The following is a 27,604-nucleotide window of genomic DNA, read 5'->3' as shown; positions in this document are numbered from 1 at the left end:
ACAATTTCACTTTGTCCAGCTCACCTGCTATTTGCCAGAGACCGCTTATCCAGGACCGTGCACGGAACGGAAGGTAGCAGAACTCATTTCATGTATAAGAAAAAATTCCAGCAACAAGTCCATGGAAAAATCTTCATTAAAAATTCATGTTTATTTATCAAACTTGTAAAAACAGTCCATGTTAAATTGCCCCAACAGAGGACGCGTTTCGAACGACCAAGTACTTAATCCGTCTCTAACTCTTCTGAGAAAAAAATGGACTCATTAAAAAGGGCTGAAACCCTAACATGAACCTCATTAACCAGTAGAAAGGGTTAGGAGGTGCAGCAAAGAAGTTCTCCTATTAACCCTACATATTCAAAGTCCCAGAGAAGACCAAATTTTTTTATTTTTTTTTTTGTAATTTTTTGGGTTTTTTTGTATTTGTTGTAAATTTTTATAATTTTGTTTTTTTTTGCATCATTGTGAATATGGGACCGGATAGGAATGAGATGTGTAATATATTCCGTTGTATTTTTTCTGATTGAGAAAAGAGTGGACTCTATTGGAAGTTTGTAAAAAATTTATGAAAAAACATCATAGAAAATAATTCCTAGGGAAATAAATTCTATTAGAGGGGGATTTCCTGTTTTTTCTCTTCTTCCTTTGAATTTGCTTCTGATTGGGAAATAGTGATAGGGGGATATATGATATAATGATAGAATGAAAAATAAATAAAATAAAAATTTAAATAGAAATAAAAATATTTAAAAACAAACCAGAATGTGCACATATGGGAATTAGTGCTATAGGAGACTGTGTTTGGTCTTCTCTGGGACTTTGAATATGTAGGGTTAATAGGAGAACTTCTTTGCTGCACCTCCTAACCCTTTCTACTGGTTAATGAGGTTCATGTTAGGGTTTCAGCCCTTTTTAATGAGTCCATTTTTTTCTCAGAAGAGTTAGAGACGGATTAAGAACTTGGTCGTTCGAAACGTGTCCTCTGTTGGGGCAATTTAACATGGACTGTTTTTACAAGTTTGATAAATAAACATGAATTTTTAATGAAGATTTTTCCATGGACTTGTTGCTGGAATTTTTTCTTATACATGAAATGAGTGCGGCTGGGATTGGTTGCAGTCAGACAGCTGTCACTCAGCTTGGGGGTGCGTCTGACAGCAACCAATCACAGACAGGGGAAGCAGTGAATATGTATGAGCCTAATGAGCGGCTGCAGTGAATATGTAATGAGGCTAATGAGCGGGTAGAGAAGAATGAGGCTGAGGAGCAGTGTGACTGCCATGTCTGTGATCGGTGAGTATGAAGCAGAGAGAATTTCACTCTTGCAGTGTTTTTATCTTGGAATAAAGTGGGTGACCATCGTTTTTTGTGACAAGAACGCAGGTACATCACATAGAAAATGTAACCCATGTTGTTACCATGCGTTTTGCCATCCATTTTTCATCCCCTCATTGAGTTCTATGGGTGACAAAACATGACCAAACACACAATAAGAATTAATTTGCTGCTTTTTTTTTTTTTTTTTGTCAAAGATTTTGACAAACATTTGACATATAAAACGCTGCCAAAAAACTGCAACGTGCGGATGGAAATTCTGATTTCTTATAGACTTTGCTGGGGAAACCAAAGCTTGCAGTTTGTCATTGACAGTGCAGTTTAAAACGCGACCAAAACACAACATTCATGCATGGCCTAATTTGGAGGACAGGACATTAAAGGAAACCTGTTGGGATGGTTTTACTACTGCTCGTTTGATCAGTAAAATCCTGTTGACTGGTTCCTTTTTATTTTGATTTTACTTGAATTATCCTGCTGAGGTCCCTGCCATTATGGGATATCATTGCTGCTTGGTCTGCTTGATGTGTAGATTTGTCTACATGAGTGTCAGGACAGTACACAGAGATTTGCACTGCCTCTGCTGTCTCTTCTTCCCTTTGTGACCCCTCTTTCCCAATCAAGTAAAGCATAGTTTCCCTGCCATCCTCATGATGTAAATATAAGATAACATGAATTTTCAGAGCAGAGCACATTCTTCCATTGTGTAGGTTGGATAATCTTGTCCCTATCGTAGATATTTTCTGTGGTGGACAATGGTACCATGACTGGTCTGCATCTTAAACTATCTATGTTCATTCTGTTTTAGCCAGCTTAGGCTAGTTTCACACTTGCGTTGAATGACATCCTTTGCATTGCGTCGTGTGACGGATGCAACGGATGCATTGCATAAAGTGGCACAACGGATGCAACGGATCGTACAAAACAATGGAATCAGCCTTTTTTTTTTTTTTTTTTTTTTTTTTATTACACAGTTACCGGCGGCAGACTATTGTGAACGATCAGCTGATCACCCGGCTGCTGGCCTCTCAGCTGATCGCTCACAGCAGCCGGTCGCCGGGTGATCAGCTGATCGTTCGGCCGCCGAGAATGCGTGCAGGGGGCGGGGTGGGTGGAGCGCGCGTGTGTGTGTACATACATGCGGAGTGCGGGAGGGGGCGGAGCCAAGCGGGGGAGTTTCGGGCTCCCTGCACACGTAGCCAGGGTAAATATCGGGTAACTAAGCAAGTTACCCGATATTTACCTTGGTCACCAGCGTACACCGCTTAGCACTGGCTCCTTGCACGCGTAGCCAGGGTAACTAGGCAAAGCACTTTGCTTGGTTACCCGATGTGTACCCTTGTTACGGGTGCAGGGAGCCAGAGAGAGCATGCGCAGTGAAATCCTAAGGATTCCGCTGCTCAAAAAAAGTTACGTACTTTTGGCACAATCCGTCATCCATTCAAGTCTATGGGAAACGCCGCTGTTTTCCAAAAGGGCGGATTGTGACGGAAGAAAAAAAACGCAAGTGTGAAAGTACCCTTAAACGTTTCTAGTAATTAGTGCTACAGTTGTTCTTTTGTTGGATGGCGCCAGAAGAGCTCTTTTACACTTGTATCATTGTGCCTTTGGCAGCCATTACTCTTTTCTCGGATGACTTTTGGTAGGTAGTAAACACTACCTAGTAGGAACATTCCACTTAACCTACCATTTGGGACTGCTATGGCAATGTTGTCTGGGCATCCCAAATTAATTTAACTCATGGCAAGTGGTTTTTACACTTGATGTTTTTTGGTTTTTTTTTTTTCCTCATGCATTTACTTTCAAGGATAGATCATCAACTTGCAGGATAACATAGCCCACCTTTTGCAAATTACTACTGCAAAAATACCTGCCATTATGCAGAAAAAAAAGTTCTCGGCGTTTCCATGAATGAAAATGCTTCCCACTTCAGTCATGGCAAACTGCTCCGATCTGTGCTGTTTTCCACACCCTACATGAGATTTCAGGCTTAGGCTAGTTTCACACTTGCGTTGAACGGTATCCGTTGCATTGCGTTGTGTAACGGATGCAACGGATGTGTTGTATATAGTGGCACAACGGATGCTGCAAAACAACGCAATTCGTTTTGTTTTGTTTTTTTTTTTTTTTTTTTTTTACAGTTTTACCAGCGGCAGACTATTGTGAACGATCAGCTGAGCGCTCCCTGCAGCCGGCCGCCGGGTGATCAGCTGAGCGCTCCCTGCAGCCGGCCGCCGGGTGATCAGCTGAGCGCTCCCTGCAGCCGGCCGCCGGGTGATCAGCTGAGCGCTCCCTGCAGCCGGCCGCCGGGTGATCAGCTGAGCGCTCCCTGCAGCCGGCCGCCGGGTGATCAGCTGAGCGCTCCCTGCAGCCGGCCGCCGGGTGATCAGCTGAGCGCTCCCTGCAGCCGGCCGCCGGGTGATCAGCTGAGCGCTCCCTGCAGCCGGCCGCCGGGTGATCAGCTGAGCGCTCCCTGCAGCCGGCCGCCGGGTGATCAGCTGAGCGCTCCCTGCAGCCGGCCGCCGGGTGATCAGCTGAGCGCTCCCTGCAGCCGGCCGCCGGGTGATCAGCTGAGCGCTCCCTGCAGCCGGCCGCCGGGTGATCAGCTGAGCGCTCCCTGCAGCCGGCCGCCGGGTGATCAGCTGAGCGCTCCCTGCAGCCGGCCGCCGGGTGATCAGCTGAGCGCTCCCTGCAGCCGGCCGCCGGGTGATCAGCTGAGCGCTCCCTGCAGCCGGCCGCTGGGTGATCAGCTGAGCGCTGTCACTTGCCGGCGCCCGGGCATGCCGGCGGGCGCTTAGCTGAGCGCTGTCACTTGCCGGGCATGCGGCGGGCGGGCGCTGTCACTTGCCGGCGCCCGGGCATGTGGGCGGGTGGGCGCTCAGCTGAACGTTCGGCCACTGCGAGCCAAAATAAAGTTTGATTTAAAAAAAAAAAAGAGCATGCGCAGTGAAATCCAGAGGATTCCGCTGCTCAAAACAACGTTACATGCTGCGTTCCTCCCGCTGGGCGGAAGCAACGGAGCGTCGCTGGGCGGAAACAACGCAGGTCCTTTTGGTACAATCCGTCAACCATACAAGTCTATGGGAAACAGCAGAATCCGTTAACGGATTCCGCTGTTTTCCAAAAGGGCGGATTGTAACGGAAGGAAAAGAACGCAAGTGTGAAAGTACCCTTAGGCTACTTTAACACTTCAGTCATTTCAAATTTGTCAGGTCAGTCGTTGCCACTGAACGATGGATCCGTCATTTTTTAGCTGTCAACGGACTCAACGGATGTATTATTTCACAGGAATCCTGTGAAATAACTGACCTGTCGCGTCCATTACATCCGTTGTGCGTCCGTTTTATGACAGATCCGTCATGATCCATTTTTTTTTTTAAATTTTTTTTTGGGGACAGCCCAATGGGAGTGTCAGACATTTTGGTTACCTATTACTGTGTTTTCACAGGCCATCTGTGACAGTTTGTAGAGAAAGGGGCAGAATAAATGTTTTGATAGCTAAAATTGTGTGTGGATTATTCCTATCAAGCCAGTCTGCAGCCTTGCAATGTGATTGTGAACATAATGGGCATGCTCAGTAGAACATGCGGAATCCAGCACCATTGAAAACCATTATACTTCTTGATGGATTTTGACGGAATCCTGCGCAGTTTTTTTGATGCTCTAAAAACGTTACATTGTCCGTTCCTTCCTCCCGATGGTCAGTCATTGCACAACTGATCCGTCACGTGGCGGGTGCAGCGCAGGGCCATCAGTCGCAATCCGTCGTTAATACAAGTCTATGGGGAAAAAAAACTATACCGTATTTCTCAACACAACGGATTGTGACTGATGGAAAACGACTGAAGTGTCAAAGTAGCCTTAAGGCCGCTTTACACGCAATGACATCGCTAACGCGATGTCGTTGTGGTCACGGAATTCGTGACAAACATCCGGCCTCGTTTGCGTCGTTGTTGCGTGTGAAACGTACGAGCGACCGCTAACAAGCAAAAATACTCACCTTATCGTTGCTCGTTGACACGCTCCTCCATTCCCAAATGTCGTTGCAGGACGTAGGTTGTTCGTCGTTCCTGCGGCAGCACACATCGCTATGTGTGATACCGCAGGAACGAGGAACCTCACCTTACCTGCGGCCGCCCGCAATTAGGAAAGGAGGTGGGCGGGATGTTTGTCCCGCCCCTCTGCTTCGATTGGGCGGCCACTTAGTGACGTCGCGGTGACGCCAAACGAACCGCCCCTTAGAAATGAGGCGGTTTGCCGGTCACAGCGACGTCGCTAGGCAGGTAAGTAGTGTGACGGGTCCTAGCGATGTTGTGCGCCACGGGCAGCGATCGCAGCGTGTAAAGCGGCTTTTAGGCTGAATTCAGATATCGTGTTCATACGGACTGCAATGCCTGGACTTGCCAACGGCTTCCTGACCTGAAGTTATAGCCTCACGGGCATAGGAGGCTGTGCAGGGCAAGAGATCTGCAGCCAGTAGGATGGAGCCTGGTGAAAGAAGAAGCGCGTCTGAGCTTAGGGGTATGCTAGTAGGGCCTGTAGTATGAAGTAATTGTGATTGGAGACCCTCAGGTTAGAGAATGTCAGTATTCAGTACTTAAAATGGCATAATAAAAAGCCTGCACTGAGAGGACGACGGCCAGCACCCACCAGGGAGCAGGCACGCTCCTTCCTCTGCCGTTTCAGCCTCACAGCACCGCCATTTTCTACTGAGTGTGCGGCAATTACATATATTTAGGTGATACAGGGACTCTGGACCCCTTTCGCCTGTACCGCACTTTTACTCCAGTGTGCACACCAACTCCATTTCATTACTTATGAATTGGATGGCAGCTACCTAGACTGACCACTGTCAGATGTATGCATTGTAAGTTTATATACCAGACATCGTCAGCGAAAACACTGTGTACTTACCAAAAGGACACTTCATTTAAAAAAATAAAATAAAAATTGCACTTTTGCATTTTTCACTTGTAAAAATGTCTTGCTTTCTACATTGAGCCCATATTAATGGCTAGCTACTAGCATAGGAACCTCTCGGACCTAGAAAACCGAATAAAGCCCAAATCACACCTGTGTTTCACGGTCTAGGAGTCACAATTCCCAATCTGAGCTTAACAGCCTCGTAGGCATATACAGTTAAGGCCGCTTTACACGCTAAGACATCGCTAAAGCGATCTCGTTGGGGTCACGGAATTTGTGACGCACATCCGGCCGCATTAGCGATGTCGTTGCGTGTGACACCCATTAGCGATTTTGAATCGTCGCAAAAACGTTCAAAATCGCTAATTGGTGACCTGCCTCCCTATTCTCGATTATCGTTACTGCTGCAGCTACGATGTTGTTCGTCGTTCCTGCGGCAGCACACATCGCTATGTGTGACACCGCAGGAGCGAGGAACCTCACCTTAGGCTAGTTTCACACTTGCGTTCAGCGCATTCCGTCACTATGGAGAATAGCGCAGTCCGTTAACGCACTGCGCTATTCTCCATAGACTTGTATGGATGACGCACAGTAACGCAAGTGTCTGCGTTGCATCCGCTGGACGACGCAGCGTAGTTTTGACGCTGCGTCGGGCGGATGGAACGCTGCATGTAGCGTTTTTCTGCGCTTGGCGGAGTGTCAAAAAAACGCAACCTGCAGGAATCCGTTTGGCGTCCGTTGTTTTTATAATGGACGCCTATGGTGGCGGATTCCGTTAGAATGCGGCATTTGACGGATTCCATTAACGCATCCGTCTTTACACAACTGCGCATGCTCAGATGTGTAAAGTCAAGAAAAAAACCTATAACTGATTGCGTTATTTTGTACGATCCGTAGCATCCGTTGTGCCACTATATGCAATGCATCCGTTGCATGCGTCACACAACGCAATGCTACGGATCCCGTCCAACGCAAGTGTGAAACTAGCCTTACCTGCGTCCCGGCCGCAATAAGGAAGGAAGGACGTGGGCGGGATGTTACGTCCCGCTCATCTCCGCCCCTCCGCTTTCATTGGGCGGGCGCTTAGTGACACAAGATGTGTGAATCCAGCCTAGATATGCTGCTCAACACCCAATTACTAATATTCATACAGATTTTTATTCTTTTGCTTAGACTGAACACCCTCCATTTTTATCAACATTGGATCAAAAATATATTGGGAAAAGCTCTTATCATTTTGCAGGCTGGTATCCGATTCCGTCATTAATATTAAATATACTGCTAATGCACAGAAACATAATATACTTGTGTCAGAGCAGACCAAGGCCTTATTCTAGAGCAGCCTTTCTCTTGACAAGCTGGCTAATACTTAGGCACCCCTGGGTGCATCAGGCTCAAAAGCTGCAAGAAACCTATGAACAGCCTTATAACCTCATTACTGTAATAGGAGATGTTCTCTTATTGAAGCATTTTTTCACATATAATACCTCTGTAGAATGCCATCAAATGGAACAAGGCATCGTTTATTCATGATGAAAGTCTGCTACCATGATGTTGGTGTAGTGTACGGTGAAAATTAAGTGCCTGCTTAGTGTGCTCTCCATAAGACTGCCTACGCATGAGCAGATTTTTCATCAGTAGTCCTTCTGGGTCTTTTATTTTTTTTTCTCCTTTCAGTATGCAGTCATATTAATTTGTAACTCACATGGATGAAATGCGCACATCTTTTAAAAACATTGAGTTACACTCATACATTTGTGGATAGAAAACTGCAGTCACTAGAGTGTGATTAAATACTAGTGCTTCCATATTTGATGCATATTGCATCCGTTTTTCATAGTGCCGCTCATGTTTTTAATATTCTGGTGCTATAAAGCTGACATATTGATGAGATTTCCTTTGTAATATGTCTGAATTAACAGCATTTATCAGTGCACCTGTTTTTTTTCCATAGGTTTCCCAATAGTGGTTCATGTAAATTAGGTATTCTGAGTTCTGAGATTGATTTTAGCAGTGCCACTTATTGAAAGTAGCTACTGTCGTACGCTGCGTTTACATAATGTTTCCCACTACATTCAATGGCTCAGTCGGGTTTTGGGTCAGAACCCCATCAAAATGGGATTTATTCATATGTGCTGATGGGGCCAATGACTATTATGATGCAGACAAAGTCACAATCTGCTCTGTTCTACATCATTTTCATCCATATTCTCCTAGTTGTGGTGAGCAGCAAGATGTAGTAAACACCATAAGGCTAGGTTCACACACTACGTTTTTTTGACGCTGCGTTTTTGTGCGTTTTTTGCGGCAAAAACCGCACAAATGCACCCGCGTCAAAAAAATGCACGCGTTTTTGGCGCGATTTGGTGCGTTTTTTGCTGCATTTTTGCTCACTGCGTCTTTATGCGTTTTTTATCAGTGAAAAAAAAAAGGTCTGATGTAATTTCCTTCTTCAATATGTTCTTCATTCTCCACTAGTGTATGCAGGAGAGCAGACAGCAGCTGCAGAACTACAAGGCTCAGCATGCTCCATCCAGGACTGTATGCTGGAGGGAGAGTCAGGGGGAGCAGAACTACAAGGCTCAGCATCCTCCTTCCAGGACTGTATGCAAGTTTTCTTTGCCCTCCCAAACAAAAAAAATGTGGGTTTCGCCATATTTTTGTATGCTAGCCGGCTACAGCAGGCAGGTACGGGCTGCCCCCAACCCCCAGCTGCCTATTTGTACCCGGCTGGGAACCAAAAATATGGAGAAGCCCTTTTTTTTTTTTTTTTTAATTATTTCATGAATTTCATGAAATAAAAAAAAAACCGTGAGCTTCGCCTAATTTTTGTGTCCAGCCAGGTTCAACTAGGCAGCTGGGGATTGGAATCCACAGTGCAGGGTGCCCATGCTTTCTGGGCACCCCCGCTGCGAATTGCAGTTTGCAGCCACCCCAGAAAATGGCGCTTTCATAGAAGTGCCATCTTCTGGCGCTGTATCCAACTCTTCCAGCTTCCCTGATGCCGGGTGGCTCACTGGGTAATAATGGGGTTAGGGCTAGCTGTATATTATCAGCTGGCCCTAAGCCCGAAATTCATGGTGTCACGCCAATATTAGGCATGGCCACCATGAATTTCTAGTAAAGATAAAAAAAAACACAACACACAGAAAAATATTTTTATTAGAAATAAAACACACCACAATTAGTGACTCCATCTTTATTGAAATCAAGAACCCCCCTCCGCAGTAATCCTGGGTCAAGGGTCCCGCGCCGTCCAATCTGGATCCAATATCATCTGATCGGTTTGCTGGAAGGCAAAGCTATCAGATGATGTGTCAGGATCAAGTGCTTGAATCACATCACACAGCAGCTGATTGTATAAAAGCCGTTTATAGAATCAGCAGATGCATCGGTGCAAAAAAAAAAAAAATACTCACTTATGTGCTGATTACCGGCAGCTCCTGGAGCGGTGTCTGATCCCGTCCGATCGCTGCAGGAGCTGCCGGTAATCAGGGATGAAGTCTCCTGACGCATCCGCTGATAGGTTAAACCGGCCGGCCGCTGGCGTCACTCCGAGACTTACGATCAGCTGATGCGTCAGGTGACTGCATCAGGTGATGCATCGCCAGGTCCTGTATCCTGCAGGTATACGTACCCGGGGAGACTGCACACACCCGGAGCGGCGGTACCGGGAGGAGATGGGAGCGGACATGGCACCGGGAGTCTGCAGACAGGTGAGTATGACCTTCTTTTTTTTTTTTTTCTACTGTTCACTTTTGATTTCGCAGCCGCTTCCACCTCCTGCCCGTACATGACGCCGCACGGCAGCTGACATGCACAGGACGGGAGGTGGACGCAGCGGTGACAGTACCGGGAGGATTCACGCTTCTGTGTTTACTGACAGAAGGAATCCTCTTCCTGTACACGTCACTTTACTACCCACCTCCTGCGTTTATAGCTGCGTTTTTGGTCTTAGAAACGCACCAAAACGCACATATTTGCGTTTCTCATTGCGTCTTTCAACATCCCATTGCACTCAATGGATGAAAAGCGCAGTGAAAAACGCGGGAATAATTGACATGCTGCGTTTTTGTGGCACCACAAAAACGCAGCTGAAAAAAAACGCTGTGTGCAGACAGCAAAAATGAAAACTCATAGACTTTGCTGGGGAAGCAAAATCATGCAGTTTTTTGAGCAAAAATGCACCCGAAAACTGCGCAAAAACGCTGCGAAAAACGCACTGTGTGAACTTGCCCTAAGTTGTCCAAACCTCCTGACATCCCTCAGACACTTGATCCTTCTCTCCCCTGTCACATCACATTGTGGGAGTAAAGGATCAAGCAGTTTGGATTTAATAGTTTTGTCCTCTCTAGAGATAAGCTGCTGTGAAGAGGTACCTGACCAGCTTCATTCAACACTTATCTGATTGCTAAGCTGGTCACCAAACAGTTCAAACCTACCCACTCCTCAAATGTTTATATGCTCATGTTGTTTTCAGACAGATAATGTCATCCACTTGTTAATTTATGCTTCCTGACCGGAATCTCCCTATTCATATACAATTTAATGTTTAAAGGGAACCTGTCTGGTCCCATATTCGTTCTGACTTACAAACAGGGTGATGTGTGGCCTAGAAACCCCTTCCTACCCATCCCTGTGTTGTAATATTGTATAATGTGAATGTATAAAAATACATTTTATTACTTACATGTTCCCTACGTAAATGATCAGAGGCACTAGTCCCCTGGGCGTTGCATCGCCCGACAGGTTCCCTTTAAGTGCTCTGGGAGTGCCAAAGCACTTCCCAAGCTTCTGCCTCTCCCTACATCCCACAAGTGTGTGAATGCAGCCTAACACAACCTCCTGTCAGAAGATATATACTGTCTCATCTATATATATAATTGCCTCTGTCTGTCTGTCTGTCTGTCTGTCTGTCTGTCTGTCTGTCTGTCTGTCTGTCTGTCTGTCTGTCTGTCTGTCTGTCTGGCTGGCTGGCTCCAAAATTGTGTCCTTACGGTGACACAAAGCTGATTGGCCGCTGGCCTCGCCCGTACATGGATTGGCCGGCCGCTCGCCCAGACTCTGCCCCCCACACGGATTGGCCTCTCGCCCCGGCACCCTGCACGCATTGGCAACTCGGCCACGCCCCGCCCCCCTCACGCAATTTACGCTCGCTCTGGCCCCGCCCACCGCACGCATTCCCCGAACCGACATGGAGCCACGACTCCCAGGTGAGTATTGTACGCCGCCAACCCAGCCGACACATACCCTCGCATTGCTGGGGCTGCCGCGGTATGCTGGTGTGGGCTCCCGTGCGAGCGGGGGACGGGATACGCTGGTAACCATGGTAGCATAGTTAGCGGCGGAACATACACACGCACACATCAGATCACACTCACTCTCACACACACATCACATCGCATCCACACACTCACAACATCCTGGGATATCGCTTGCTTCTCGGCGGCGATACTGTGCTGTGAGCTTCCAGGACCTGCCGGAGGATCACATTGCCAGAAGCATGTGGTATCTCCGGATGTTGTGAGTGTGAGCACGTATGTGCGATATCGTCAGTGTGTGTGTGTGTGTGTGTATGCGATCGGATGTGTGTGAGTGTGTTCTGATGTGTGAGTGTGTGTGTGAGTGTATGCGATCGGATCTGTGAGTGCTGGGGGAGGCTGATGCTGGGAGGAGAGAGGCTGATGCTGGGAGGAGAGAGGCTGATGCTGGGAGGAGAGAGGCTGATGCTGGGAGGAGAGAGGCTGATGCTGGGAGGAGAGAGGCTGATGCTGGGAGGAGAGAGGCTGATGCTGGGAGGAGAGAGGCTGATGCTGGGAGGAGAGAGGCTGATGCTGGGAGGAGAGAGGCTGATGCTGGGAGGAGAGAGGCTGATGCTGGGAGGAGAGAGGCTGATGCTGGGAGGAGAGAGGCTGATGCTGGGAGGAGAGAGGCTGATGCTGGGAGGAGAGAGGCTGATGCTGGGAGGAGAGAGGCTGATGCTGGGAGGAGAGAGGCTGATGCTGGTGCAGCATGGGAGGAGAGAGGCTGATGCTGGTGCAGCATGGGGGATGGAGCACGATGGCGGGTGCGCAGCATGGCGGATGGAGCACGATGGGGGGTCCGCAGCATGGCGGATGGAGCACGATGGGGGGTCCGCAGCATGGCGGATGGAGCACGTTTGGGAGTGCGCAGCATGGCGGATGGAGCACGATGGGGGGTGCGCAGCATGGCGGATGGAGCACGATGGGAGGTTCACACCTCCCCCCAACACACACAACACACCACACACACACACACTGGGAACCACAAACACCGCCCTACACAGACACCCACACACACAGACAAAGCTGCACACACACAACACCCAACATACAAACACCGCGGCATACATAAATATACGCACATACCACGCAACACACACACATTGCACAAAACATACCTCCCCCCCAAAACACACCACACCCACACAAACCGCGCAACACACACACACACAACGCTACAGACACACAGTGCTCCACAAACAACGCAACATACGCAACACACATACAACACCGTCACACGCAGACAACACCCAGAACATGTACAGCGCCCTACACAAACACTTGGTAACTACAGACAATAACATATATACATATATTTATATATATATATATATATACACATACACACATATACACACACACATATATATATATATATATATATATATATATATATATACTTAGAAGGTGGCCCGATTCTACGCATCGGGTATTCTAGAATTTACGTATTGTGTAGTTAATGCATGATTTTTGTTATATATATATATATATATATATATATATATATATATATATATATATATATATATATATATATATATATATATATATATATATATATATATATATATATATATATATATATATATATATATATATATATATATATATATATATATATATATATACACACACACACATATCTATCTAATCAGTATATGTAATCTCTATCTATGTGCAGCCCGGTTAAAATGTTGCCATTTTGTTTTGTCATCTAAAAAGATCATTTCGGAACTTTCTCCACCATTCATGACTCTCATCTGTACAGAAACAAACTGAAATATTTTTGAGGGAGACAATAGAATTATGAAAAATAAAATGTGTTTTGCATACGTGTAAACACCCCCTTATAGTTGGGGAATGCTGTTGTGATAAAATTTAGCCAATCAGATTAATCTAAAGTTAAATAGTAGTCAGTGCATAGCCGCTATCATTTACAGAAATTCTGATTAACCCCATATAAAGTTTAGCTGTTCTAGTAGGATTATTCTGACTTTTTTTTTTTTTTTTTAAGTTTAATTAAACAGCAAAAGCCAAACCGCTTACAACACAGCAAAAGAGAATTGTTCGTAGTTGTCAGTAGAAGGGTACACAACATTTTCAAGGCATTAGATACACCCTGTTAAAGACTGTGAAGATGGTCATCAAGAAGTGGCTTAAATTTGGTACATCATTACCTGGAATTGAATCGCCCTCAAAAATTGATGAAAAAACATGAAAACAAATGGACCTAGAGGTTGCCAAGAGGCGTACAGCAACATTAAAGGCTGCAGGAATTTCTGGCAAATACTGGTTGTGTATCGTATGTGACAACAATCTCCTGTATTCCTCATATGTGTTGCCTGTACGGCAAGGCTCCTTACGGAAGAAAAACATCCAAGCCCAACTGTGTTTTGCCAAAATTTACATCAGGTCTATCAAAATCATGTTGGAAAACATTTTAAGGTCTGATGGTCTGACCAAGATTAAACGTTTTGGCCATAATTCCAAAAGGTGTGTTTGGTGCAAAGCCAACAATGCACATCACCAAAAGAACACCATACCCACAGTAAAGCATAGTGTAGGCAGCATTATGGTTTCTCGATAACTTTAACCAATGTGGAGGGAAATATAAACAGTTCCAAATGTTAGTTAATATTGCAACAAAGCCTTCAGTTTTTCAGCGGAAGAGGAATTTTACCGTTCAGCACAATTAGGACTCTACGCATACCTCCAAATCAATAAAATGGTTTTGTCAGAAGATCGGAGCTTTGGAATGGCCAAGACCTGAATGAAAATCTGTATTTTGACCTGAAGAGGGCTGTACATGCCCTCAAAACATGACAGATTTGGAGCTCTACTGCATGGAATAGTGAGTAAAGATTGCCAATTCTAGGTGTGTCATGCTGATAGACTCCTACCCAAAAAAAAGACTGAATGCTGGCATAATTCAAAAGAATAGTTTTAACAGGAATTTCTTTTACGTGGGGGCATATTTATACAACCACATTATTTTAGTTTTTTCTTTCTCCACCTGAAAAGATTTCAGTTTATTTTTCAATTGAATTGTACATTAAAGGGAACCTGTCAGCTGCCATATGCTCCCAGAGCCACGAGCAGTTCTGGGTGCATATTGCTAATCCCTGCCTAACTGTCACAGCATCTAGTAGCATACATGAAGAGATCTTTAGAAAAACTATTTCTAAAGATCTTTTATCTTATGCTAATGAGCGCAGACAATAGTCCCAAGGGCGTTATATCCCCTGGGGTGGAATTGGAACGCAGGGGGGAGCAGAGGACAGCAGAAGGGAGCAAATCTTACCTGGCAGCGCGGTGATCGGTGGCGGCAGATCCTCGCAGCAAGGTGATCGGCGGCAGATCCTCGCAGCGCCTTGATTGCGATGGCGACGGCAGCAGGGGACCTCCCTCTTCACCTTCCACGGCCAGGAAGCTGAAGGGGGAGGGCACCCACTGGTCACACTGCCCCTCCATATCTGATTGGAGGGATAGCGTCACATGGACGATAACTCCAATCAGATCGGGGGCGGGATGGTGACATAGAAGTCATTCTGCTCCAGCCAATGGCCGATGATATTGCATCATCAGCCATGGCTAGATTGTAATATTTCACCAAGTTTCATTGGTGAAATATTACAATCATTCTGATTGAATGTGAAAGTGACACTTTCAACAGCCAATCAGAGCGATCGTAGCCATGGGGGGGAAAAGTCACTCCCCCTGGGCTCAACTACAAGTCCTTATGTACCTGCAGCGTTGGTGACATTTCGGTGACCCCGGTCACCAGCGCTGCAGGAACGGAAACCCGCCATGACGCATACGGTGCGTCAAAGGTCGGGAAGGCACAAACTTTCATGACGCATATGGTGCGTCAAGGGTCGGGAAGGGGTTAAGGGGAATTTGTATATTGGGCTCCCTAAACTTCAGGAGCCCATACAATGCAAGGGAGAGGAAAAAATAAAGTTTCAATCAGCACTTCAGCCCTTTTTAGTGCGCTATACAGCTAAAAATAAAGAATGTTGTGAAAGGCCACTATATATTAAAAAAAAACTTGCTTTAAACAGTAGGCAACTTTTTTTTTTTTTCTCAAAACACATTTTAAAAATGTGCTAAATATTGTAGGAAATAATTATGTTTAGAAGAAAATATAAAAGACAATGGGTGTACCATGCTTGCCAACATTAAGTGCCCAATTTGTGCAAGCTCTTCTGCCAGAGTAGCTTAAAAAGCTATGAAAAGTCAGATAATTTGTCTCAACTAAAGGCTGCGCTAACAGAACTAACAAACACAAGTTCCCTTGTACTGATAATGACCGTACCGATAACTGGTGGTTCAGTTGGGTTTAGAAGTTGTAAAACATCTTTGAGGTAATCACTCAAATTTGTAATAATAGTTCATCAACGTTTAAGAAAAAAAAATTGTGTAAAAATATTACATGGAAGAACCAGGGCTGTGGAGTCGGAGTCGTGGAGTCGGAGTCGGAGCTCATTTTGGTGGAGTCGGAGTCGGTATAAAATGCACCGACTCCGACTCCTAAAATATATAATAAATTGGGGACAGAAGTGCAATGCAGAACGTGCTGAATATTTTACTAAATAATAACATTTAGTATAATGCTTATATTTAAGTGAAAAATTTATTGTAGTACAATGTGAACATCAGACATTTAATTGTTTTTATGATACAATAATCAAGATATTTGGATAGAACATAAAATATTTATTGGAATACAACTTTAGAACACAAAAAACTAATAAATTGTAAATATGTAATATATATAATATATATATATATATATATATATATACAGTGTATATACACACACACAAGATATATATGTAATCTACTGTATATTACATAGTGTATTACATATTTACAATTTATTACAGTTTTTTGTGTTCTAAAGTTGTATTCCAATAAATATATTTTATGTTCTATCCAAATATCTTGATTATTGTATCATAAAAATTATTAAATGTCTGATGTTCACATACACATATTCATGTACTACAATAAATTTTTCACCTAACTATAAGCAATATATGTAGGAGTCGGAGTCGGAGTCGGAGCAAGAGAATTTGAGGAGTCGGAGTCGAAGGTTTGGCTTACCGACTCCACAGCCCTGGGAAGAACTGGTGCAAGAGGTGGACACTGAATACTGGACTTAATCATAATATGATTTTTCTACAGTCCCGGAAGCAACTCGCTGTACGTAAAGTTGTAATATACACCATATTGTTATTGGAAACCTATGGCTCTTAAACGCTGATGTTCTTATTTAAAAGGTTAACCCACGAACAAAGTAATAAATAGACCTTCAAATAAATTCCAAATTTGCATGTGTTTAGCAAAAAAAAATGTTCCTGTTCTGAAATATTTTTATACATAGGCCCGTACTGTGCAATTGAGGTGTCTGACCATACAAGAACATGGTCTGATCATACCACATCTCCTGGGCTGGGGACGAAACAAGGGTATACAGGCAGGACAATATGAGATCACAGCTGCTGCCGTCTGTGAGGTAAAACATTTTTTAAACATGCCTCAAGCCATTACACAGTACATAGCAGGGGCACAGGTATACGAATATCTCAGTAGAGGAACATTATTTTTTTTAACGCTTTCAGTGGTGGAATTTTTGCTATTCAGAGATCTATATTACTTTTGTTCTTGGCACAACCCCTTTTAAGGAGAAGCAATCAAGTTACAATATTTGGGGGTCAAATGCCTGTTGACCAGCGGCGGCCTCTTTATCATTTACAGGGGCACAATAATATATGCAGGTCAATCCTACTTAAATTGGCTGCAGCCCCAGGATTCTGTAGATCAAGGTCAGACTTTTACTAATCAATGTTTAGATCTAAGAAACCATTCTTAAAGAAGTTGTCCAGTTACCAAAACTGATTTTTTATTTTTTTTTCTCAATCTTGCTATTATGTGCCTCAACACACATCTATTATGTTATTTCAGCAATATTACCTTTATCATGCTGTAGCAGCACAAACTCATTTCTGGCTCCAGCTCTGATGGGGTTAATCTCTCTCCTGACTTCCTGGGTTCAGTTCCTACAACTTCCATGATTCTTTGTGTGGGCTGTAGGACTGTATCGAACACACCCACTCAGCTTTCCACCCAACTCCTCCCTGCCCTTTTCACTGTGTCTGCAGGTTATGGAATCACTGAGAGCAATCACAATCAGGGGAAGAAAGTGAATGTCTTCCACTTGTTCTCATATAGTTCATAGTGTGTATGTGTGTGTGTGTGTGTGTGTGTGTGTGTGTGTGTGTGTGTGTATATATATGTATGTATGTATGTATGTAGGTGATATATACATACACAGAAATTATGATTAGCCGGTGCAACATGTGAAAAAAATAATTGGGGGGAAAAAAAAATGCTGGGGTCATGAGATTGCTTTTTCCCCTCTTGCCTAGTCTGTGTGTTGTCCGTATCATTCGTGTGGCATGCATTTTGCAGGCTACTTTGACATCAACGGTTTTTTGCCTGTAGGCAAAAAAACGTAAACCGCATATGACCGAATCTTGTGGATTGAATGTGCAACACATGCAACCGCAATTGTTATTTTACCGGATCCTTCTACTTCTACTTTTTATGGCTGCTGCGATGGATGCAGCAGGACACAGAATTTATCGGCCGGCACTGGCGTCAGCTGATCGGGAGTCATCTGAACTCCTGATCTCACAGCCCGCACACGCTGCGATGGATACAGGTTAATAGCAGTCACTGCCTGCTGCCGATCACATGTGACAGTGTGGTGCGGACTGTGTGGTCAGGAGTTCAGATCAGCTGAGGACTCCAGTGTCAGCCGATTACTTGTTCTGTGTCCCGCTGCATCCATTACAGAGTGTGCGGGCTGGAGTTCAACTGAGTTCAGATCAGCTGACTCCAGTGCCGGCCGAACTCAGCTGACCTCACAGCCCGCACCCGCTGTGATGGATGCAGGGGGACACAGAACAAGTAATCGTCCGGCACTGGAGTCAGCTAATCTGATTACTTTTTCTACTGGCTGTGTGGTCAAGAGTAGGGATGAGGGAGCAGTAAAATGCTTGGGTGCTCGATGGGCGAAGCCCATATTGATTTTTTTTTTTTTTTTTTTTATGCATTAAAAAAATAAAACAAAAACCCTAAACACACAACCCTAACCCTAGGGTTAGGGGTAAAAAAAAATAAAAACATGCGTGGGTGCCCACTGCATTTTCTATTGCTAAGGGTAACCCAAGCAGCTACTGGCTGCCAACCCCCACTGCTTGGTGTTACCTTCACTGGCAATGGAAAATCCAGGGAAGCCCCCCTTCTTCTTCTTCTTCTTTTTTTTTTTTTTTTTTTTTTTTTTTTATTTCATGAATTAAAAAAAGAAAACAAAAAACGTGGGCTTTGCCCATTTTTTGTGGCAGCTGGGGACTGGAATCCGCAGCATAGGGTGGCCCAAGCTTTCTGGGCCCCCCCTCTGCGAATTGCAGTCCACAGCCGCCACAGAAAATGGGGCTTTCATCGAAGTGCCATCTTCTGGCGCTGTATCTAATTCTTCCAGTGACCCTGGTGCCGAGTGGCACGCTGGGCAATAAGGGGTTAATACCAGCTTTGTTTTACCAGCTGGTATAAAGCCCGAGATTCTTAATGTCAGGCCAATTTGACCCGGCAATTAAGAATCTCCAATAAAGGGTTAAAAAAGCCATCACACAGAGAAAAAATACTTTATTAGAAATAAATACAGACACACTTAGAGACTCCATCTTTATTACTCCCTCTCACACCTCCACGATCCTGGTCTTCTGTCTGAGAGAGAGAGAGGGAGAGATTTCTGTACTGATCATGCCAGGAGAAGGAAGAGAGAGTGATAGAGAGAAGGGGGGGGGGGGTGCTCTGTTACATGCTGTGCTGCATGTCACCAACTTGCTCCACTCTGTGACTTGTTGTGCAGGTGACAGAGTGGAGAAAGTTGATCCCATGCAGCACGACATGTGACAGAGCAGAGCAAGTTGGTGACATGCTCTGCTCTGACACATGCTGTGCTTCTTGTCGCCAACTTGTCAGTATCTAGGTGCGTCCGGTCACCTGTACTGCTCATGGGAGTACAGGATCGGCTGTGCTGGATAGTGCGATCAGATACTTGCGTGACAGGGGGGGTTTCAGCTGAAGAAATCCTCCCTGTGCTCCATACTGGCGCCTCATACTTCACAAATCTGCCGGATGCTAAGCGCTCTTCACCTCCCACACGGTGCCATCCTAAGGATCCTTCCCTAGATGCTGGGCTGTGACATACGGTAATCACACACAGCAAAGTAATGACCACAGCAAAGTCAGTGTGAGTGGCGCTGGCAACCCCTGATGTAACCGTCAAGTCTGAAAGCCCGGAACTTGACGTGACGTCAGCGGATACCAGCGGCCACAGAACCAGGGGTCATGTGACCGGCACTGAGCGTGCAGGATAGCGCTGCCTAATGACAGAACTGCAAATAGAGGCCAATTAAGAAGAGACGTGAGATAGTAAGTTTCACTCATAGAGAAAATTAAAAAAAATGGGTGAACCACCCCTTTAAAGGGCTATTTTCATGTTATATTATTCTAGCACATCACTAGTAGCCGTAGCATAACCTGCTGTTTTTCTTGCACAGCATTGTACATTAGCCCACGGTGATTGTGTCCTAGTGCTGTGCGCTAAATACTCCAGTAATGTGTACTATTGTCTCTAATGTTTTACTTGACGTGTTTTAACAGTTTGCAGCAATGGAGGATCATGCAGTTACCCAGACAGAAAACCTCACTACGATTGAAGCACATACAGTTGCTCACACTGTTTCTCATGCTGAAGCTGGCCAAATCCAACAAGTCCATGTCGCTACATACACCGATCACAGTATGTTGAGCGCCGATGAAGATTCTCCATCATCTCCTGAGGACACATCCTACGATGACTCTGACATACTGAACTCCACTGCAGCGGATGAAATTACCGCTCATCTGGCAGCTGCAGGTACGAGGTTAAGCTCTTATAAGTAGCAGGAAGCTTCTGACATAGCATAGTTTGCTGGGAGATAACACTGCTGCCTGTCAAAGCAGGATTAGGACAATCTCTGCTGACCTGGAAGATGAAGGAACAGACGAGAAACTAATATTGTACACTTTTTTTTTTTTTGTTCATTTTCGCCATGTAAACTGCAGCTTGTACCAAAAGGGGTTTTCCCACGGAAAAAGTTAATTTTAATCAATAGATCTTGGAATAATAATAAGTTCTACAATTAGATGTTTAAAAAAAAAAAATGTTCCTGTGATGAGAGAACATTATGTATGCCTTCCTGCTATATACTGTGTAATGGCTGTGTCTGACCGTCCATGGCCATGGTCTGATCATACTACATCTCCTGAGCTGTGGACTAAGTAGGAAAGTGTACAGACATTACAGCACGGGATTGCAAATAATTTTCTTAACGGTAAAAGTTTTTTTAAAACAGTCATGGAAATAATTTAAGGCTATGTTCAGACAGGGCTTTTTGGTAAGTTTTTGTGGCTTTTTTTAGCTGCAGATTTGCCTTGGTTTTATGCAAATCCATGCTAATAAAAAGCTGCTTTTTACAGTCCCAGAAAAGTCTGAGATTTCTGGAATCTCCTGCCACAAGATGAGGTTTTAGTCAGGGAAAAAAATTATATATGAGTATCTCAGCACAGGAACATTATTTTTAAACATATCCAATTGTGGATTATTATTCTAAGATCCATTGACTAAAATTAATTTTGCTTACGGGATGACCCCTTTAAGGTCTGCCTTTTCACCGCTTTCAAACATTGGACACATTCCTGATGGACAGTGCTTTCCCGACCAAGGATGTACGGGGTGCGTCCTGGTGCTCGTCCGGGCACAGGAGCTGTGCACATGCGACTACCGCTGGAGCTTCGGCTTTCCTCACAGAGGAGCCCCAGCTCTCACAGCCAGGGACGGTCCCCACACCATCTTTGGCTTTTTATCCCCCTAAATGCCACAATCGATATCAATCGCAGCATTTGGGGGTCTGGAAAAGGGATTGTGCTTCCCCTTCTGTCTGAACGGTGCCCCTGCAACGTCACTGCGAGGGCTTGATTGTTGCCATGGTGACCTCTGGGTTACCCAGCTACTGAAAACCTCTGGGATCATGCCCGGAGCATGATCGTAGAGGCTTATATCATTGCTAGTGCATTGCAATACATTATGCCTGCGATCAGGTCAATAAAACGTTATGTCCCATATAGGGACTAAGTAAAAAAAAAAAAAATAAAGATATATATTTTTGAAAAAAAAACTAAGTGAATAAGGACCAAAAAGGATATCAATAAATATGTATATTTATGTAAAAAAAAGTACACATTTGGTATCGCCGATTTCATAATAACTTGATCTATGAAACAGTCACACTAGTCAGCTTATCTTTTCATTATACAGCTGACAAAAAAGTGGAATAAAAAAAAGCCATATGTAAATAAAAATGCTACCGCTGAAAGCATAATCTTGTCTTGCTAAAGATAGGCTGCCATACAGCTCCGACAGCAAAAAAAAATAAAGCTATAGATCTCCGAATACAGCAATGCAAAAACTATTTTTTTTTTCTATAAAAATGGTTTTATGGTGGGAAATTGCTGTTTCTTTTGACTCCCAAAAAGGAGAATAGAAGAAAAACTCCAAGTCATCCTACAAAAAAAAACAAGCTCACACATCACTCCTGTCAGTAGAAAAATAAAAAACTATAGCCTTCAAAATTCAGTGATGTAAAAAAAACCTTTTATTTCTTAGTATTTTCAGTGTGATAGTAGCCAAACCTAAAAAAAAAACCCTATATGTATCTGGAAGCGCTGTAATTGTACTGACCTAAGGAATAAACCACCTAATCACTTATACTGGATGGTAAACGGCGTAAAAAATAAGACAATTTTTGAACTGCTGTTGATTTGTTTATTCTGCCTCCCAAAGATTGCAGTAAGGATCAGTTCACATTTATATTGCTGTCTACACTGAGCACTTACATCGGGATTACATGTAAATCGTGATTCATATAAAATTCCCAAAGGAAAATTCACTGTAATTCCTGTTTGGACTGTAGTGCGAAAGTGTCCCATCTTTTTATATGTCTTTTATATGTACACAAAAGTGCAGTCAAAAATAGTTTTGGGCACCTTTTGAAAAGATGGTCCCCGCAAAACAGAGGCTGAATGGAGTCCGGAGTAACTCTGCTGCCTCATTATGGTGAATGGATCCGACTGGGGTTTCACCCATATCATGTACTTCAGATGTGTAGATGGAAACTGTAATGTAAGGGCTCAGCATAGAGCCCAGGATAAATGTGAACTGATCCAAAATGTTCTGTACCTCAAATGGCATTCAACTCAACCCACAAAAACACAAATCCCCACTCAGGTATGTTAAAGGAATTTTAGGGGGCTTCCATGTGACTTGCAGCCCAAAAATTCTGGACAAGCCCCCCTCAAAAAAGAAATCAAGCAAAATCTGCACTCCCAAGTACATATGCCCCCCTCCTCATAGGGGAGACTTGTCAGTGTAAGGTATTGGGGCAGGGTCTCTCAGACTAATCATAAAAGACGCAGTCCCTTGATGGCGTTTCAAGGTTCATTTTCTCAGCATTTGTGTAAACTAAGCACAAGTGCAGTAACCCTTCCTGACTCTGATTCTTCATGCCTGTTGTTTGGGCAGCATGATTCAGATGATGGGTTCTCTTTAATTTCATAAGTATGCCATGTAAGTCCTCTATTTTCTGATTAATAGCTGCTGGGGTCATGGGTGTCAGAGATCCGGCAAATCAATGCTAGCATGTATGGTGCAACGTGTCCCTTTTCCCCATGCCCCTCTTTAAAAGTTTAATAGATTTCTTACAACATACAGATATATATAGTACCGTATATGCCGGCGTATAAGACGACCCCCAACTTCTGCCCTAAAAATATAGAATTTGGGATATACTCACTGTCCATCTGTCATAGTGCCACCGCTCCCTCCGATCTGCTGCACGGAGGTGAGGGGCCGGGCAGCAGATTGGGGGGAGCGGTGGCACTGTGGCAGATGGAGGGCGGCAGCGGATCGGGAGGTGTGGGGGTGAGGGTGCGGGCAGGAGATCGGGGAGACAGGTGGCAGATCGCGGAGGGCAGCGGTGGCGGCGGATCGGGATGCTTTTCGTACAGTGCAATGGCAGCATGGCAACTTCCGGGTCCCATGCTCCGGTCTCATAACAGCATGGGACCGGAGCTTGTCGCCCTGCCATTGCACTGTGGTATAATACAGGATGTCATGTAATGTATGTACACAGTGACTGCACCAGCAGAATAGTGAGTGCAGCTCTGGAGTAGAATACATTACTGATCCTGAGTTACCACCTGTATGATCACAAATAACGCAGTGTGTGCATCAGATTCTGGAATGTCATTGATTACACTGATTCTGTAATGATTTTATGCGCTGTGCATGATCTAGCTGATGCTCGATCTGGGCTGAAGTGCACTGTGTACACTCACTGTGTGTGCTGGCGTGCTGCAGGGACGATGACGGGGGCGGTCACCGGCAACAGGTCCACTGTGATTGGAGAAATCGGTAACAAGGCCGATCTCTCCAATCAGAGCATTGGAGCTGGGGGAGGGTGATCCAGTGAGGTCACCCAGCTCCAGCCAATGGCCAGTGCTACAGCTGCACTGGCCAGGGCTGGATTTTAATGTTTCAGTCATTTTAAATGGCTGGAACATTACAGTGGCTGTGATTGGTTGAGCGGCGTTCGTCAGCCAATCACAGCCTCCGTAGGTCCGGGGAGGAGGCACCACCCCTCCTAAGGTCAGGAACAGGTCCCCTCTTCCCCGAATCTGCGGTTTTTGGTAACATATTGTAGTCACCGCTGTATATCTGGCGTATAAGACGACCCCCCACTGTAGCCATTATTTTAAGGGGGTAAAAAGTCGTCTTATACGCCAGTATATACGGTATGTAAGTTCACATGTGGCAAGTTTTCATTGCTGAACGTCTGTACTAAATTGGGTTATTTCTGCTCAGTGTGGATATATTTTCACAAACCCCCATACAGATGGACGCTGGACAGAAGTCATGTGTCATAATAAATGGCCAATTAATAGCTGGGATATCTATAAATACTAGTTTAGAAATGGGGTTCCCGATTGATAGACAAAATTAGTTCTTTCCCCGAGTTTCCATGCTGTAAACTGCTGTTAGGCAGAATACCATTCTGTTACCCATTTCTCTAAAGAGGGGGTTTTATTTAGACTGGTGGGAATGATAAGAAAAAATCTCTGTAGACAAGTGTGGAATTTACAATACAGACAACCTTCTGGGCAATGACTTCCAAATATTTAACCTAAAATAATAATTCCTATGACTTAATTTCTAATTATATTAAAGTACCTGGCACTCCAAAGGAAGAAATGTATAAATAATAATATTAGGCAATCCAGAAACCATTTAATATAACGTTTCTGTCCCAAAATCCGGACCTTCATCAGAGACGGATTGGTTAGAGATCTGAGTTTTTAGTTAATAAGTGTAAGAGGAATGCAACCACTGTGGCCGCATTTCAACTAGACTCGCATAGATCTCTAATCCAGATCTGATGAAGGACTAACATTAAAGACTAATATATTCTGTATTGCCTGAAATAAAAATTGATACATATCTTCCTTTGGAGTGCCAAGTACTTTCATATGCATAGTGTAACCCTTCTTGAGCACCACCTCTACACAACAGTGCCATATATTCATAATGTCTGTAACTAGTTGTTAGTTATAAAGATTGCATTGGTTTTTAATGGTTCAGTGCATGCCAGTCCTCAGCTTTCCCAGCAGGGGGAGCAGTTGCATCTTGTAAATGCTTGCGACTTGAAAATGAACTTGCTAGGCAAGAATGGACTTTTAAGACATGCAATCAATATGTAGGCCGTGTGCTGCTTAGTTATAATAACACTATTGCCTATTTTTACTGGATTGGATGTAGTTGTCTACAGGGGTGGCCTGTATTGCCTTGGGGCTTTTTCAGATGTCCATGCAACACAGTCCATGCAAGGACTGGCCGCAGCTCTCCCCACGAGAGCGTGACCGTTTCATATATTTCTGAGGCTGTCGCGCTCGGCACAGGAGACCCATCGTGTCCAGCCCTAGCACAGACCACAATGCAGCAGACTAGCCGGGGGTCTCATGACCTGAGCGTGACCAGCCTCATAGAAATATATCAAGCTCTCACGTTCTGGTCGAGAGAGCCGCAGCCAGTCCGTACATGCTAGTCTGTACACGGACCATGTTGCACAGACGTCTGAAATGCCCTTACGCACATCCAAACATACGAGTATATTGTTCTACCAAAGTTTCTCTTTTCTGGTCTGTGCATGGGACTGGTCACTTACATTTGGGATACCTCTGGAGAATTGGCTGATTTTTACCACATTAATGTGGATGTCCTTGGTAAAGGTACCAAGGATTCATGTAAAATACCAATTTTTTGTGGCTGTCAAGAATGTTTGTTGTGGTGCAATAATCCTGCAATAAATAAACCTATCCTTTGATATTTCCAGGACCTGTAGGGATGGCTGCTGCAGCAGCAGTGGCTACTGGGAAGAAACGCAAGAAACCTCACATCTTTGAATCTAATCCTTCCATACGTAAGAGACAGCAAACCCGGCTACTAAGGTGAGTGCATCCACACGTCATTAAATCTTAATGCGGTCCTCTAGTATATCTACTGTATATACCCTATTTATCACTTTATAAGGCCCCTTTCACACGTCAGTGATTCTGGTACGTTTGTGCTTTTTTTTTTTAAACGTACCAGAATCACTGACATACGCAGACCCATTATAATGAATGGGTCTGCTCACACGTCAGTGATTTTTCACTGCACGTGTCTCCGTGCGGCGTACCCACGTGTCCGTGATTGCCGCACAGAGACATGTCCATTTTTTTCTGGCATCACTGATGTCCCACGGACCACGCAGTGGTGTGATCCGTGAATCACGTGCCAGAAAAAAACGTGCTTTTAAAATGAAAATCATTTTTATTCACCCGGCTCCAGCAACGCTCTCTGCAGCCCGTGCAGCTTGTTGCTTCTGAGCCGGCTCATTACTGTCGCACATATTCATGATGCACGACACAGCCGACCCGGAAGCAGCTGCTGCGGGGGTCAGCGCCGGACGGATGCTGCACCGCGGGAGCGATCAGCACCATGGAGAGTGGGAGCGCGCACAGGTGAGTTGATTTCTAAGTGCAATCACGGGCCACGGAGAACGGAGCCCGGATTGCACTTAGACAACCCACGTGTGCCATGATTCACGGCACACGCAGGGATATGTGCGTGTTTTACACGCCAGTGAAAAACGTCAGTGTTTTTCACTGATGTGTGAAACGGGCCTAAGACGCACCGGATTATAAGACGCACCCCAAATTTAGACACAAAAAAAGGTAAAAAAAAATAAAAATGGGGTCTGTCTTATACTCCGGTGTTCTCTTACCAGAGGGGGGCAGCAGTGGTGGTGAAGCGGGGTCACAGGAGGCAGAGGTTGTGCTGGCGGCAGGTCAGTGGAGGCGGGGTCCGTGGTGGCAGGTGCGGCGGAGTCTATGGTGGCAGGTGCGGCATGTCAGTAGTGGCGGCAGCAGCAGCGGCGGGTGAGTGGTGCAGCAGGCCGGTGCGGTGAGTGTCCCAGTTCAAATGATGGCGTCTGGAGCGGCGCATGCGCAGATCGAGCTCTCATCCAAGGGCTTCATCTGCGCATGCACTGACTCCCGGAGCGGTGCGTGCGCAGATGGAGCTCTCATCCAAGAGCTCCATCTACACATTCGCCCGCTCCCGACGCCATCATTTGAAACTGAGATCGCGGACACACTGGGAAACCTGCTGCACAGCCACCCGCACGCACAGAGTGGCAGCCAGCAGTACGCCCGTCCACTCGCACAGAGAGGCAGCCGGCACAGACAGGCATCCGGCTGCTGCCCTCACGCAGGCACCCGGCTGCCGCCCGCATGCAGGCACATGCACCTGACTGCCGTCCGCACAGGTACTC

The 27,604-nt window shown here is 45.1% G+C and overlaps 1 protein-coding gene across 3 annotated transcripts in view; it reads left to right on the top strand.

The window, feature by feature from the left end:
• The window catches only part of NRF1 (nuclear respiratory factor 1), a 109,570-nt gene that overhangs the window by 3,641 nt on the left and 78,325 nt on the right, over positions 1 to 27,604 (top strand). For all 3 annotated transcript variants that reach the window (XM_075345359.1, XM_075345357.1, XM_075345360.1), the window contains exons 2-3: positions 20,298 to 20,553; positions 26,123 to 26,237. In XM_075345359.1, the coding sequence (XP_075201474.1) occupies positions 20,307 to 20,553; positions 26,123 to 26,237 (362 nt within the window). In that variant the 5' untranslated portion in view covers positions 20,298 to 20,306. The remainder of the gene's footprint in view (positions 1 to 20,297; positions 20,554 to 26,122; positions 26,238 to 27,604) is intronic.

Source organism: Anomaloglossus baeobatrachus, chromosome 4 (genome assembly GCF_048569485.1).
Source record: "Anomaloglossus baeobatrachus isolate aAnoBae1 chromosome 4, aAnoBae1.hap1, whole genome shotgun sequence".
NCBI classification, from domain to species: domain Eukaryota; kingdom Metazoa; phylum Chordata; class Amphibia; order Anura; family Aromobatidae; genus Anomaloglossus; species Anomaloglossus baeobatrachus.
The sequence above is the reverse complement of the archived record's forward strand: the minus strand, read 5'-3'. Positions and strand labels throughout refer to the sequence as shown.